Source organism: Lissotriton vulgaris, chromosome 7 (assembly GCF_964263255.1).
Source record: "Lissotriton vulgaris chromosome 7, aLisVul1.2, whole genome shotgun sequence".
Lineage (NCBI taxonomy): Eukaryota > Metazoa > Chordata > Amphibia > Caudata > Salamandridae > Lissotriton > Lissotriton vulgaris.
The window spans coordinates 489,022,035-489,037,496 of NC_141695.1; the positions used below are offsets into that span (position 1 = coordinate 489,022,035).

The 15,462-nt window shown below is 40.5% G+C and overlaps 1 protein-coding gene across 2 annotated transcripts in view; it reads left to right on the top strand.

Moving 5' to 3' along the window:
• LOC147701928 (myosin-1-like) overlaps window positions 1-15,462 on the top strand; it is a 253,534-nt gene that overhangs the window by 202,192 nt on the left and 35,880 nt on the right. For both annotated transcript variants that reach the window (XM_086930553.1, XM_086930554.1), the window contains 5 exons: window positions 755-879; window positions 4,501-4,809; window positions 6,680-6,883; window positions 14,816-14,941; window positions 15,058-15,228. In XM_086930553.1, the coding sequence (XP_086786679.1) occupies window positions 755-879; window positions 4,501-4,809; window positions 6,680-6,883; window positions 14,816-14,941; window positions 15,058-15,228 (935 nt within the window). The remainder of the gene's footprint in view (window positions 1-754; window positions 880-4,500; window positions 4,810-6,679; window positions 6,884-14,815; window positions 14,942-15,057; window positions 15,229-15,462) is intronic.

Sequence of the window (15,462 nt, forward strand, 5' to 3'; positions counted from 1 at the left end):
CCAAAAAGGTTGTAATCTGAACAAATGAACAATTTATTGGCAATGTTTAGTTACATTTATATTACAAAAACACGTGCCGGACTGATGTGTTTCCTGAAAACATGTTTTTATTTTCTCTTTACAAATGAGATTCATTGTTTGTAATAAAAGTTTCATACTTAGAACACCAATAGTTCGAAGTGACTTGTCTCTTGTGTCAGTTTAGAAATGGATCTACTAATGGGCTACTTAGTGTGCCTGCTTTGGACTTTAATATTGGCAATGCTTTTTACTTATTATGTAAATAAATGTGAATTGCTCCCCTCACAATTAAGGGTTCAAGCCAAATGTGATAGTTTATAACGATGGTTGCAATAAATAACAGTTGTGAAAGATCGATACCATGTGAGCAGTGAGGTACTAGCACCAGTACCCCAATTTCTTGCTCAACATAGGCATGGAAATATGCCCACTGTCTCTTGTGCATCATGTCAGTTCCACTATCCTTAGAATTCAGGCCAACGACTCCAGTCATAGCCACTGATTTTAGAACTTCAGTCAGTATGACGTCTATTTCTAATGAGGACTACTTTGTCAAAAACTCCACATTTTTGAACTTATGAAATGAAGTTTTAAATGCTCTCCAGACATGGAAAGTTAAGGTACACCCTGAAAATATGTACTTTAGTTGCTATCATTGAAATCTGGAGTAAATATGACTTGTTCTTTAACGCAATCTTTTCAAATATATTTGGCTTGTTTTTTGTGTGTTTAGATGAAATATCAGACATGACAGATCAGATCGTATCTTATGGAAAGAGCATGAATGAGCTTGAAAAACTAAGAAAACAAGCCGAACAAGAAAAATCAGAGTTGTTGAGTGCCTTGGAAGAAGCAGAGGTATGTTATATATTCTGAATTATACAGATCAATTTTCTGAATTAATAGTAGAAAACTAAAGTTCAGAACAGCCATTGATATTTAACAATTCAATAACTGGCCCTTACAGTGGGAACACATTTTGGCGAACATGTTCTCAGTGTCATATATGTTCTGCTAGTCTATAGTTTAAACACCTGATACTGTTCACTTCAGGTGGCATTTTGACTCAATATTTACCTATGAACTCTTCCCCATCTCTGTCAGTAGGTTCATTTCCTAATTATAGTGTTGCACGTCCATGAATTTAGCATATTACCTTTGTAAAGTGCTGGAAAAATGCACATTCCATTGTAAAAGGAAATGGAAATGTCCACATGGAATATGGATCATAGCATGTATATGGACCAGTAATTTAACTTTCAAATCTCCTTAGATGTTCTACAATAAATAATAAAAACATTTACTTTGTGAGGGAAATATATTTCACCAACCTTCACACAATTACATCCGATCTGTTAACTCTACCCTAGCCCTTTCCTAACCCTAACCCTAACCCTCACTCTACCCCTACACCTCAGCCTGGCCTCAACCCAAATACTAATCTATTGTTAATCCTAATTCCTAACCCTACACTAAAACTATATTGTTTTGTGGGTTTCCACGTGTTTTTTTTCTATTGCACCCCTAAATGTTTTACCTCTGCTGTAGCTTGAAACCTGCTGAATATTCTAAAAGGCATATGCTTCCTCAACACAGCACAATCTTGTCCCCTCAAAGCAGTTCCCACTGTTGGGTATTTAAGTTCTCACTGAGGCCGAACAGTGTATTAATAATTCACAGCTTGCAAGTCAGCAGTGTACAACAAGGAGAACAGAAGAATTAATGAATGATGTGTACCTAAAAGATATGGGCCTTAGGTCCTCTTGGAGATTTAAGAGGGACGGAGCTTGGAAAATGCATACCAGCAGAGGGTTTTTCCCCTTCTCATCTCATTTCTACTCTTTTGCTATACCCGCAAATTCAAAATGCTTGTGAGTTATTGCAGACATGCTTTTCGACTCTTTGAAAGAAAAAGTTAGATAGGAAAGTACTCAAATGCAAAATGCGCAAAATGCTTAAGTTAAGTGTGCCACGATTTTCGTGTCCTACAGAGAAAAAAGCAAAGCAGGTTATGCAATCACATACAAAAAAAAATCATGAGGTATTGGTACCAACTAATCCTCATGAGAGAAAATTATGCCAAGGCATTAGAGAAAGGAGGTTTGGAAACTAAAGGTAGATTAGAAATTGGCATCTATCCAATATTTCACCTGTTTAATAAAAACTATGGACTGCCTTAGACGTAACATGTAGGGAAGTGTCACTTTTGGCATGGCCATCCCCAACTTTTACCTGCCATTTGATGTTATTTTGACTGGAAGTGTACTAGGTTCCTGCTAACCAAGTCCCCAGTGCTAGATCTCTTTCCGAAAACGGTACTATTGCATCCACAGTTGGCAACACCTTTAGTACTTCCTGTAAGTCCCCAGTAAATGATGTATCCCTAGTACCTAGGGCACAGAGGCTAAAGAGGGTCCGGGTTATGCCCACTTACTACAGGACGTGGTCATATATGCGGCATAGTGACCCTAAGGGTAGGTAGCCCATTCTCTACTACCCTATGCTCCCCTTATGCCCCTAAATTCAGTATTTAGAGGAGAACTTGGCACCAGGAAATCAACTCCTGCTAACTTGACAGAAGAAGGTTAACAAGCTGATGTGAACCAACAGTGCCAATGTGGTACCTAGAACCTCCAGACTCGAAGCCCACCGTAGGATTCCCTGCTGTGGACTTCTCAACGCCTCCTGCAGCCTCTGTTTGCAGGCCCCCTCTACCGCGACCGCTCCTGATGACAAAAATCCAATGCCTAAGGACAACTCTGGACAAGTTGCCCTGGCCGGTGGAGAAGAGGACCAAAGGTGCCCCTGAGCATTGTGAGGCCTGATTCCCCCTGTTGGTTCAGCCCGACTGGCCTCCCGGTCTTGCATAACACTTTCTGGTATGACGATTTCACAAAGTTCAAATGTGGAATTTCTAATGAATATGAACCACACATTTCATGTGAGCTGCTTAAACTCATAAGAGAGACTTCAACTTTTCTGCTCAGCTTTTTCAGACAGATGTTTTGAATTCACCAAGGATTACTGTAAAAGGAACCCTAAAACTTTAAACGTTGGATTCAGGCAATCTTAATACTGGTCTCTCTGGACTTTGTGTTGCTCCATAGTGTTTTGTTGGAAGTGTGAAGGTGGAATCTTTTATAAATCTGTTGGGCATTCAACCCCATGCACCTACCGTTCTGCTACTAGCAAATCGTGGGAGCAGGTAAATGCGAAGGCCACTATCTCACAACTAACACATTTCCTTTATTTTTCAATTTGCTTTGATTTTTATTGTAATGGGTTTTCTTTTTTTTTTTCATTGGCCAAATTACCAAATGTGACATGTTCAGTTCACCTCTGGGATGTTCTTCGGCTTGAGAAATGTGGAAGCTAGTTCAGAGTTCATTGCAAAACAGTGGCCGATCTCCATTATAGTCCAGCAGTCAGACTCTCTAGCTTCCTTACTGCAATGCAGGAAACAGTTGCACAAAGAATGACAGATGTCAGTGTCTGTGGAGGGGGACCAGTACTCTCCCATTCAAAGGGGGATTCAACACCTCTCTGAAGATAGAATCCTTGACTGTGCTCTCCTATGGAGAGTCAGAAGGTGTTCAAGGGATTGAGTATGCTTCTTAGTACATGAACAGGTTGGCTACCTATTGGTTGATGTACCTATAGTATGTCTCAGTGTAATTTATACCTGCTCAATAACATAGACCATGTTGATGGGCAAATGGATTCTCTTATGTGCATGAGGCGCACACCAACTAGTGATGCCATGCATACATACACATTGGATTGCAATGAGCGGCATGCAGATAACTGCAGTCTCTTCTCTAATACCAAATACATCACAAGCACACTGCACTCTGATGTGGCCAGAAGTGCTTCTTTATACTATTATACTGGATCACAGAGACAAAAGCCTGCACATGCTTGATCTTCCAGACCATTAATAATAACAACTCCAGATTTGTGAATCGTGAGTTGTCACCCCTAAGGGTATTCAGGTGCTGGGGGGCGGCGGGGAGATTAAGGGAGCTATTGCCCAGAGTCACATGAAGCTGAGTTGCCGCTAGCACCGGGGATCGAACCGTGAACCCCGAGCTGCAAAGCCAGCCACTCTGGACACTGCACCACACGTCTCACTTCAGGGCTATGTAACTCCTCCATATTCAGCGAAACCTGCTGATACCAAACAGGCTCGGCCAATCGGTTCCCTTTAGAATGTGGGTCTTATTTATGACTACAATACAGGGATAGCTTTTCATTGTGTGCACCGTACGTGTTGAATAAATGTTCCAATTGCAGCGAGTCAGCGGGGAACTAAGGGCATACATTGCAGGTAAAATGACCTATTTTTACTTTGTGAATATCAGTTTTGTAGTTTTTTGTAGTTTAATGTTCTTGTACGCTTCCAACCTCTTGACTTCACCAAAAGTCTTAATGTCATTTGCCAAAAAATACTTTCATTTAATGTTTAAATCTGCCTTCTAGGGAAACCTTGAACAAGAAGAGACTAAAGTGGTTCGGATTCAGCTGGAGCTGAACCAAGTGAAATCAGAGGTGGACAAAAAGCTCGGAGAAAAGGAAGAAGAGATTGATTCTATTAATAGAAACAACCAGCGGGTTATGGAAGCCATGCAGCTCACGCTGGAAGCTGAGATCAGGGGCAAAAATGAACTTCTTAAAGTTAAAAAGAAGATGGAAGGAGATTTAAACGAGTTGGAGGCCCAACTAAACCACGCTAACCGCATGGCCGTGGAGAGTCAAAAGCAGCTTAGAAATCTTCAGGCACAGATGAAGGTACGTGTGGTTCATAAACAGTACCGCATTACTTTATTAGCACTTTGCAAAAAACAAATAATTATTTGTATGTTAGTCTTGTGTTTCTTTGCCCTATTGGTATTAATATTTGTTATGGTATCATCTATATAAATATGGTTTTTCTTAATGTTAAATGTGGAAAGTGTTGCATTACTGTTGCTGTTTCGTTGGTGTTATTAGCAGCATTATTAATAACCATTCCTATGTACATGGACATTTTTACAGGCTTTCATATAGACGTTTAGTCATTGCCACAAGCAATGAAAGCTCGTCGGGTGCATTTATTCAGCATATGAATACCACAGCTTTGTAGTTTTTACTCAGATATTTCATCTGCTCAAAGCAGCCTACGGGTCTGGCTGAAACTGAGCACCACATTCCCACCTGTTTGCCCCCATCTCTCAGGGCCAGCCTCATAGTAAGGTGATATTCAGCTACGGGTGAAAAATATTTTGCAATACATGGCAGCTGTGTCCCTTGAATATTGCAAACGTAGTATGTAGATAAGGGAAGGTACTTGGGGCAAAATTTACACCCCGGTAGCGAAAATGTATGTTTTAGAACAGTACATTGGATGGCATCTTCCTCTTCACAGAGTAAAAAGGTGCGACAAATTTGTTAAGTTAATGCTAAATGCGTTCATTTTTTTATTTTCAACTTTGGGACCTGGCCGGGAAGCCAAAAGCAGCCATGGCAAAAATGCTCAAACCAGCCCTGCTACCTTCAACTCCTCACGCTACCTCTCACTTTCTATTAATTCTATTCCCTCTCTCTCTTTCTCTTCTCTCCTTTTTATCCCCCTGTAATCGCTTTTCTTTACCTCCACCCTTACCTCCCAATGACTGCTGCAGGTAATCTCGAGTGAAAGTGATAGAAGCAGAAGGAGGGGTTTCAAATAACATCCTGTCTAATTAGTACTTATTGGGAAGGTCATTATGCAGTGGCGGCTAGTAGGGAATAGGTGTGGCGTGGTGGGGTTGTTGTACAACGGGCGGGTTAAAAATATTTTTTTTAAACGCAATTACCTTTTCTCACCAGCCGCATCTCTCCTCCGCCTCTCTGCTCTTCCTGACTCCAGCCCAGAAGATGCTGCAGGAAGCACCTGGGCACACAGGCTCCCCTGAGCCAATCACAACACTGCAATGTAGCATTGTGATTGGCCTAAGTGCTGTGGACCGGCATTCAGCACGGTATAGGGAGCCTCCTCATATTCCCTATCAGGCTGTCCATTGCGGCCTGATGGGGAATATGCAAACTGAACATGATAATTCCTCTGCTGTGCTGAACGTTCCACGGAAACGGGCTCGTCATGAGCACACAAGCACTGTGCCTCATGACGACACTGTGCGCCCCCCGCACCCCAGCACAGCGGGGGAATTACCCCCGCTGCGAAGGGGTTAAGTGCAGTGGGGCGGGGCAGGGCGCAGACGAGTGGCCACTGTCGTTATGCGAGACCCTGTGACTAGAGATTTTGTGACACGAACTTTAATACCTAGGTTGTTTCAAAAACTCAGAAAGAGATCCCATAAAGCTAGTGCATTATTGCAGGCACTTTTTGGAACTATCTCTTAGTACATCAGGCCGACTGTCATTTAACTTCTCATTATAAAGTACTAAAAAACTAGTAAGTTCTCTTTTTTAAACCAATTCTGTCAATACTATGTCATAGACTGATCATGATATTTTATTTTGACTACCTTATTAGGTATATTCATGACTCGTTGTGGATGTCTTGCAGTAAGAGCACACATTGGTATACCTTCCTGTTCAAAAACCAACTAATCCTTGGTATCTATGCGATGAACTATGACCCTTCAGTACTCATTGTTCCTATTTTATTTTAATATAGGATGCTCAAGTGCAACATGATGAGGTTCTCAGGGCAAATGAAGATCTGAAGGAAACCCTAGGAAATGTAGAGCGCAGAAACCAGCAGCAGCATTCGGAAATCGAAGAATTGAGAACAAGTCTTGAACAGACAGAAAGATCTCACAGGCTCACTGAACATGAACTTATGGAAGTCAGTGAACGTGTGCAACTACTGCATAGTCAGGTACAAGACTGCAATACAATAAAGTTCAAATTTTTCAAATGGTACTACTGTGAGAGCTGGGATAACTGAGTGGGGAATGTAAGGTTCAAATTAGTTAGCAAATGCCTTGTTAGGTTGTCGTGCAGCTCCCCACCTTCCAGTAGGAACTGTGAATTTGTTGGGCAACATAAAAGTAGGAAGGGTGCTAGACTGATTCCATGCACCCCTGCAGGATATGTCGTCCTACATACCAGCTAGCTCAGAGTGCCACCATTTGCAAACTCTAAACCTAGATAGGGAGAAAATGGTTTTGGCACCCACAGAACATGACAAACTTGAGGCCCCCCATCCAGGGATCGTGTTCAGAGATCTAGAACCTTTTCAGTCTGTCGCTCATGCTCTTTTTCTCTCAAAGAAATATACAAGAAATACACAAAGAGACTTGTTTAAATATTTATTGAACCATTATGACTCATATATAGAATATATGTGCTGCAATGATCAATAGACAGAAGCAGATGAAAGCAGTACAAGAACTGTGAAAAGAATGAACAGTTCTACCATCTTGCTAAAACAATGTATATATGAACGCATATAAAAACAATATATATATATATATGTATATCATATTCCTACAATGCGTTACCTAACCTAGATGCCTAGGGTGTATGTATGTGTTCTGCAAACATTATCACCTGTAGGGAATGAATGTAGGTCCCCATTTTGGTCACTTGTTAGACATCCCTCCTTACAGAGAGATCAGCAAGCAGCTTGGCTGAGGTATCAGCATGCAGTTACCTCAAAATGATAGCAAGTGCTCCTCTGCCTAAACCTAGAAAGGTGTGTTTATTGATAACAAAAGGCATCCTTGTTCTTGAGTCGTGACCTTAGGCAGGCTGTGATTGTTATGATTTTTTGATAGTTGTGTTGCTTTACGTATAAAAACAAATACCATTTGCACAATGTGTGTTGAGGCCTTGTACATGATTTTCAAAATTTGATGATAATGTTGTTACTAAGTGGAATTTGTAAGCAATGTAGTTTCAGAGAAACTAATCCTACATTATCACGCACGCAAATCTGTGTGCTAAAGAGAAGGCAACTGGGGAAATGTGTACATGCTGAAAATGGCAATGTTTCTCCTAGGGCCTAACTAAAACACATGACAATGTAACTGTCAAGAAATCCTGAGCTCATCCCTGATAGTTAATGGTGTAACAGGCTTTCCAAAGAGAAATGAAAGTAAAGTACTAACTTCAAAATTAAAGTGACCTGTGCTCTTTTCAAAGGCTGAATGGACAGGGGCTCGCCAGTTAGCTTGTAGGATGGTACACTGAAATGCTACTGACTTCAAGGAGCTCCTAAGAGGACACCCATTCCATGAATGTCAAGGGCAAACAGACTACTCTACCACTGCTTCTTGGCCACAGCCAAAGGTCTGGTCCCAATTTTTCAAGTGACTGAATAGCTTCCTCCTTGTCACTCCTAAAGTTCACAAACTCAAGGGACAGCTTCCTGGATACAGGGGGAAGCAGGCTCAGACATTCCGAATAGCTGGAGCCTTCCAAAATGTAGTTCCAGATTTTTAGGATGATAAATATCTTCCTTCTGGGCAGATAACGTTTCAAAAACTTACAAGGACAGTTTCCAGGATAAAGGGCACAGGCTGCAGTGGGAGACAGCCTCTGCTACTTTCTTATTAGGGTTCCAGCACATGTACTTGTTCCCGCTTGTCTCCTAGTTCCTCTAGTATGATGCCCTTTATCTCCCTGAAACTATAGGAATCCAGCTGACCTGACCTCTGAGAGGCACATTCACAGAAAAACGAAGAACAGGTCCAGTCCTTTTGCCTTGCCACATATTGATTTTCCAACTTATCGCAGTATCAGGCCCTTAATTTCCTGTTTGTCTTGAAATCCTGCTATGATGTGAAGCCTTTGGGAATAGGACATTTTCTTACAGTGGTTACTGGCTAGTCATTGGCAATAGAGCCTATGTTCCTGTACTTCACATCAAAACCATGTAAGAAAATTCAATCACAGGTTGTAGTAAATAGCAGACTCTTCATCCTTTCAAGGGTCTTGCCTTTTTAATTCAGAACCTTTCATTTAACACCAGCAACAAGCCCATTTACATTTGTTCTGGATTTTAGGAAACTTCCTGGAGAGACAGGAACCATCGTGGTAATGGGGAAAACCAACTCCAAAAGGGAGCTCTAATCACATCCTTCCCTTGTATGAAGATACTGTTAGCTTTCCTGCTGGTGTTTGTAAGTAATGTTACTGTTTCCCCTGCCTTTACGACAGGGATCAAATGACAGACCATCTGCTCAAAGACCCTTTGTTTTTGGGTGGGAGTCACTTCACAACTTTCAATTGTACTGGGAAAATCTAATTACTGCCATCATTGCAGGGGGTGCCTATCCTCTTGCAGAAGCAGTTACAGATCCACTTTGAGAACTGGCTAGACATCAGATAGAGATTAATAACTTTTATAAAATCATCTTTAGGGCACATCATAATCACAAGTAATTTTTTTATACCACAAATGGTATTTTAATGGCCATTTCCTACGTCATTTTTGAAAATAGTATACTTCATTTCAAAGCAGTTCTTGAAAAAATGGAAATGATGCATTCAGCTTTATGCAGCACTTTGATCTTATTATTGTAGAGAAATGCAAATTCTTTATTTGGCATGGATCACGTTTATACATTGTTGGTAGGTGGATTGTTAGTAGGGGTAAGGGTGCACCTACCACTAGTAATAAGGCCACCAATGCAATATAAGTTCCATACAAGGTCTCAATAAATTATTCCCTGGCTCAACCCTTGGTAGCTGGCAATGAACAGGCAGGCATAACTTAGGAAACAGGTGTGTAAAGGGTTTAAAAACACCAATACCTTAAATAAGTAAGACACAACACATAATAAAAATCCAACACCAATGTATGCAAACAGGAAATATTTTTATCTTTAAACTGACACCAAAACAACAAACATTCGATATAGCTAACTAGAGATATGAATTTTTAAAAGAATAAACACTTTCTAGTGCTTAAGAACCAACAACGCCAAATTGAGATATCTGGTCACACTTGGCCGGGACAAAGTCAAAGTTTGAGGCTGACCGGGATGGAGCCCTGCTCAGATACACTAAGTGGGAGGCCTCAGACAAAATGTTATCTTCACACAGAAATTTTTCCTGAGAATTTTCTCTAGACAGCGAGCAAGGCAATTCAGTAGGGGGTTCGCCAGCGGGGTTCAGCGGGAACCCCAGTCAAATCCTGTAAATCATGAGCCCCGGAGCTTTCAACAGAACGAACCGGAAATCCAATCCTGGTTGCTGTGTGAAGTAGTTGGCTTGACTCTCGACATTGGATCACTCACCTAATGGAGCTTCTTTACAAAAGTTCTCAAAATTTCACGAGGTGCTCCCTGAAGTTCCTCTGGGGGTCCAAGTGTCCACAAACCAAATCCAAAGTATCAGAGTCTCTGAGTTGCTCCTCTGAAGTTGGGACTACAGTTCTGACATTGTACCTGGCCAAATCCTTTAAAGTCCAGCTGAAGGTGGTCAGCTGGATTCTTCTTGCTGAAGATGATGTCAGTAGAGCTCTTTTAACCTGTTGCTTTCAGGGAGTCCGCTATTCTCTTTTTGAAGCAAGGCAAAGTCCTTAGAGCTGTAGCTCCTTGGTGTGCAGCAGGGGCAGTCATTCAAAGTGCAGTCCTCTTGGTGCAGGCTAGGGTTCCATCAGGGCAATCCTTATTCTTCTAGTAATGTCAGGCATCAGATCTGAGTTGCTATGCAGCTCTAACATATTTATCCAATGCGCTGCGGTGACAAGTTAGAGGGTACCCCTGTCCAACGGGGTGCATGATGCCACCCAAAAGCATGACATCTTCCACCAAAGTGGGGCATATTCTTTTCCAGCAAAGCACTGCACTCTAAAATTCAACATGGAGAATCTTTTTCTGTGGAGTGAATACCTGGCTAAGTCAACCTACTGGTGTGCCTCATATCCCTTAACACTCCCCTTCCAGACATTCTGCAAATTCCATTCCTGGGGCTCCCATCTGGCTGGGGGGTACAGGACATGGGGGTAGCCTGGCTTGCATTCTTACTGTCCTGCTCTCTTTGAAGCTCTGTTTGGTTGCCCACCTCATTCCTGACCTAACCTCTGTCTCTATGCAGGCCACTTCTTACCTCATCAAAGCAGTTTGGCTCAGCCTGGCAAGACCAATCAGGAGAAGTTTCTAGAAGGCTGGATTTTGGCTCACAGAAAAGAAATTTCATAACTTCTTTTCGTACTCATTATGATAAATTCAACAGTGGAAAGTTGTTGTATTTATCTTTACCAATCTTTTAAGCCATGGAAAAATTATTTTAGCTCCCTCCTATCAATAATTAAACTTTATTAAAGTATGTCCATGTTAGCCTAAAGGGCTAAATCGCTACAATGGGATGGGGGGGGCAATGGGGACGAAATGGATAGTTTTCCCTCACCAGGGCGTATGAAACATCTTTTAAAATCTTCCTTCTTATTTTTAAGTGGCACCTTACTCTGGGGGCACCTAGGGTAGACCTTAGGGGTGACTTATATGTAAAAATAAGGCAGTTCAATACTTTGGAAGTACCTTTAACTCCAAAGTCGAATTTGCATGTAATTCCAATTTAAAGTAGCTTGCAAAGCAAGTCTGACTTTTAAAATGACAGCAAGCCACACAGCAGTGCATACTCAAGTGCATGAAATCGGCTGGGCCTCTAAACCTACAGGCCCTACCATATACTAGGAACTTACAGGTAGGTTGTCAGTTCCAATTGTAATTACACCTAATTACCATATACCTTTTTAATTAGAACACTGGCCCTGGGCCTGGTTTGCAGGGTCCAGGGTAACGTCAGTGCCAGTTACCTCCAGTATCAGTCAAAAAATGGGGAGTGATCAGGGCTGAGAGGATGACTTTCTCACATACATCATACATCTGTACTCCAATGATTTACATATGCAGTGACATAATTCATGTTAAAAGTAGGTGTTTCAATATGCCAAGCTTGATTTACTTTGGCATGTGCTGGCTGCAGTTTCAGCTTTCGTCAGATTAAGCTTACCGAGGCAACCCTGGACCATATTTTTGCAGTCACTCATGTGGGTGCTGTAAAGCCATACTGCAGATTACAAGTGATAGTGCCATTTGTGCCCTACCTACAACATATTACTAAGGTCCTTTTAAAGAGTTAGCTAAGACCATTGAAATTAGTAATTTGTTAAACTTTTTAAGGAGCACAGCACAATTACTGGGAGATGTGTAGCTATGTTCTACTGCCATAATGAAAATATACCAGTAAATCCAGACTCAAAAAGCAAACATTTCTGGAGAGCACCCACAGGTGGGGCAGTTTATTTTCTCTTCAAGTACCTTGTAAAGGTAAATCTGGACTACCAAGGTGTCTGTTGCGAGATAGCACTGTATGAAATTCTCTACAAAGCCAATCCTTGCACAAGATTGGATGGCTTTCATGCCACTCACAGTTGCCTTCCTCTTATTTGATGCTTTCCTCCCTGACTGTGTTTGACTAGCCCACGGGAGCTTTTCACTTTCGCCATCGATAGATTTGTCAGTCTACCTGCTCCAAGCAATCATTACATCTATGAAACAGAGCCATTTTGTAAACAACAGCAGTTTGGTGCATTTCAGTCGTACATAGTGGTCACTAGAAAAAATTGCAGCAGAGGCGTGGAAGATACAACATGGATCCTAACAGACAGTCGACTGTAAGTAAGCCTTAGCAATGCCAATCGATCTCATTTGTACGTAAAGATAAGCAAGACCTATTGGCATTGACAACCTTTGTTGGGGAATGGGACAAGGCCTGTATTTCAATGGCTCTAATTAATCTTATTTATCCAAACAAATATAGTCCTTATAACAACAAACCACATAAACAAGCATTCGGTCTGATTCATAAAGAAAGTTGTACATTTAAGTGAATAGGAACACATCTATCTTAAAATCAGATTTTTTGTTTTTCCTGTGAATGGTAACTTTTGTTTGAAGACAGAAGTCCTGGAAATACATTCCTCTCACAGATTCCTGTGAGCACTGTTAAAAACCCCAAACCTAGGATAAGAGGAATTGAGACTTCAAGAAATATGTTAAATTAGGTGGAAATGTGCATTTGCACTATATTATTTTCCATTTGTTTCCAGTGTGGAAAATAGCTTTCTCTGTGTAAGAATTTCTCACTGCCATAAGCAGCCAGAAAATTTGTGGGTGACTACCTCCCCATTGTTACCTTCGGCCAAACGAATAAATTGCCTGCAAACGTCAAGACTCCTCCTACTTTCAAGCAACCATACAAGCCAAATAGCAAAGAACAAATACAATTACAAAACCAAAGCAATGAAAGGCCATTAGATAATGTAAGATGCAAATATCAGGCACCATCACCAAAGACTGGAAGATAAGACTTCAAAGCTCTCTTTAAAAGTATGAATCTATTAATTAAACAAATAGCAGAGATTAAGTTATTTCTGAAAAAGACACTTGCCACTTCGAGCCATATTTGAATACAGTGATTGCGCTACTAATATGCTATAATGACAATGGTGATGTACAGCATCTATATTGTATTTTCCGAAAGAAGATGAAAACATTTCAGCTATTGAAGATGAAACTCTAAGGCCAGATGTCTGCACATTGTTTTTGCTGAAGTGGCCACTTTTAGTGAATTCAATGGTATTTTGATAAACAGAGCTAATAGGTCTGGTCACAAGAAACTGAATCGTACTGAGTCACAATTTAAACTTCTAATGCATATTAATAAGGTAAGTTGCAAACTGTGACCCAGACGATTCGTTGCTGTCCCAGGGATGGTGACCCACTGAGGACAGCAGACAACCATGTCAGTGATTGCTATTTAATAAAGCAATCCATTTTTTTTGATACGAAGCCCATTTTTCTTAGAGGAAAACCGGATGTGTTTACAAATTTCTTTTGAGACTAGCAAACTCAAATTGTGAATCATTAACATGTTGAGTTTTGTACATAACCAAATGTCATTTTGCAGTCATAAAGGCTTTTGTGAATCAAGGGCTTAACAACTGCAAAATCCCTTTTGGACATCTGTCTTTTAAAGTTATAGCTCTGGAACAATCATACAGACAAAAATCGTATTGATATTTATATGGAGGTGGCTTATATGGCTAGTCTCTTGAAATCTGAGAATGTTGAAATGCTTAAGAGGGGTATTCAACTCTACAAATATTAAAATATCGATGTACTTAAACATTTACAGGCATGACGAATGGTCTTCAAATCCTTGCAGGCATTAGGATAATGTTGTCATCCATCAACGATCATGAAGATGTAGACAATATATTAAAGAAATTGTTAAACAATGAAAGGAGATTGGCAGACCGTGGATACCACCAGCAGGACTCACAATCAAAAGAGCGAATTGCCCTGGCTTGCCTGTACCTCTTATAAATGTTGATTCACTTCATCTTTTATATCACCTCCTTGTAAAGCAAACCATACCAACTGTTGCAATATAGGAGAAGTGTGATTCCACCAAATTATTTTAAAAAAATCTAACTGCTAATATTATTTGGCAAATATTGGTTTGTTATTATCCAAATATTATGCTCTTAGAACTTTTTAGCTGCTATATATTTTAACATAGTCAGTCGTGTCCTCTTCGTGATCCTATCATTTAAGACTACAGCTCTTCATGAAAAAACATAGATTGACCCCAAGATGCTTTTTTTTATCTGAAGGCGACCCATTCAAGGTCTATCCCTACTAAACTGCAATTCCACTTCCCCAATTATTAAATTAGAAGTGTAATATTCTTGAGAACAGATGTGTGGTATTAAAAAAAAAAGTAAACTGTCTTTATGGCATGGCTCCAAACCTTTCCAATGTGTTTTCATGTATTATTTTCTATGTTTTAGAATACGGGTCTGATTAATGCTAAAAAGAAGCTGGAAAGTGATATTACCCACCTACATTCGGAAGTGGAAGAAAGTATTCATGAAGTTAGAAATGCAGAAGAAAAAGCAAAGAAAGCCATCACCGATGTATGTTTCAACTCTAGGTTTCCATTCTGGTGTTTGTCGTAATAAATACATCACATTTTCCCATTTCTTACCCATTGTTTTCTTACATTGAATATCCTTTTTCTTCCTATATTTAGGCGGCCATGATGGCTGAGGAGCTAAAGAAGGAACAAGACCAAAGTGCCCATCTGGAAAGGATGAAGAAGAATCTTGAACAGACAGTGAAGGACCTGCAGCACCAACTGGAGGATGCTGAGCTGGTTGCAATTAAGGGTGGAAAGAAGCAGCTCCAGAAACTGGAGAGTAGAGTAAGAAAAAAACCTATGTTGTTAAAGATGTGTTAACAGTTTTTTAACCATAGTGACTGAATACAAATATTAACTATTTTCACCACCTATAATTTTATGCTACTTTTTAGTCCTGGGTTCTAGAGCACATTGATTCAATCAGACATATTACTGCCCTTTTCAGTCACTAGCTTTTTGGAACAGCCTCTTTCAGCCATTGGTTCGAAACTTTGTGAATCATGCCTTGGCTCATCC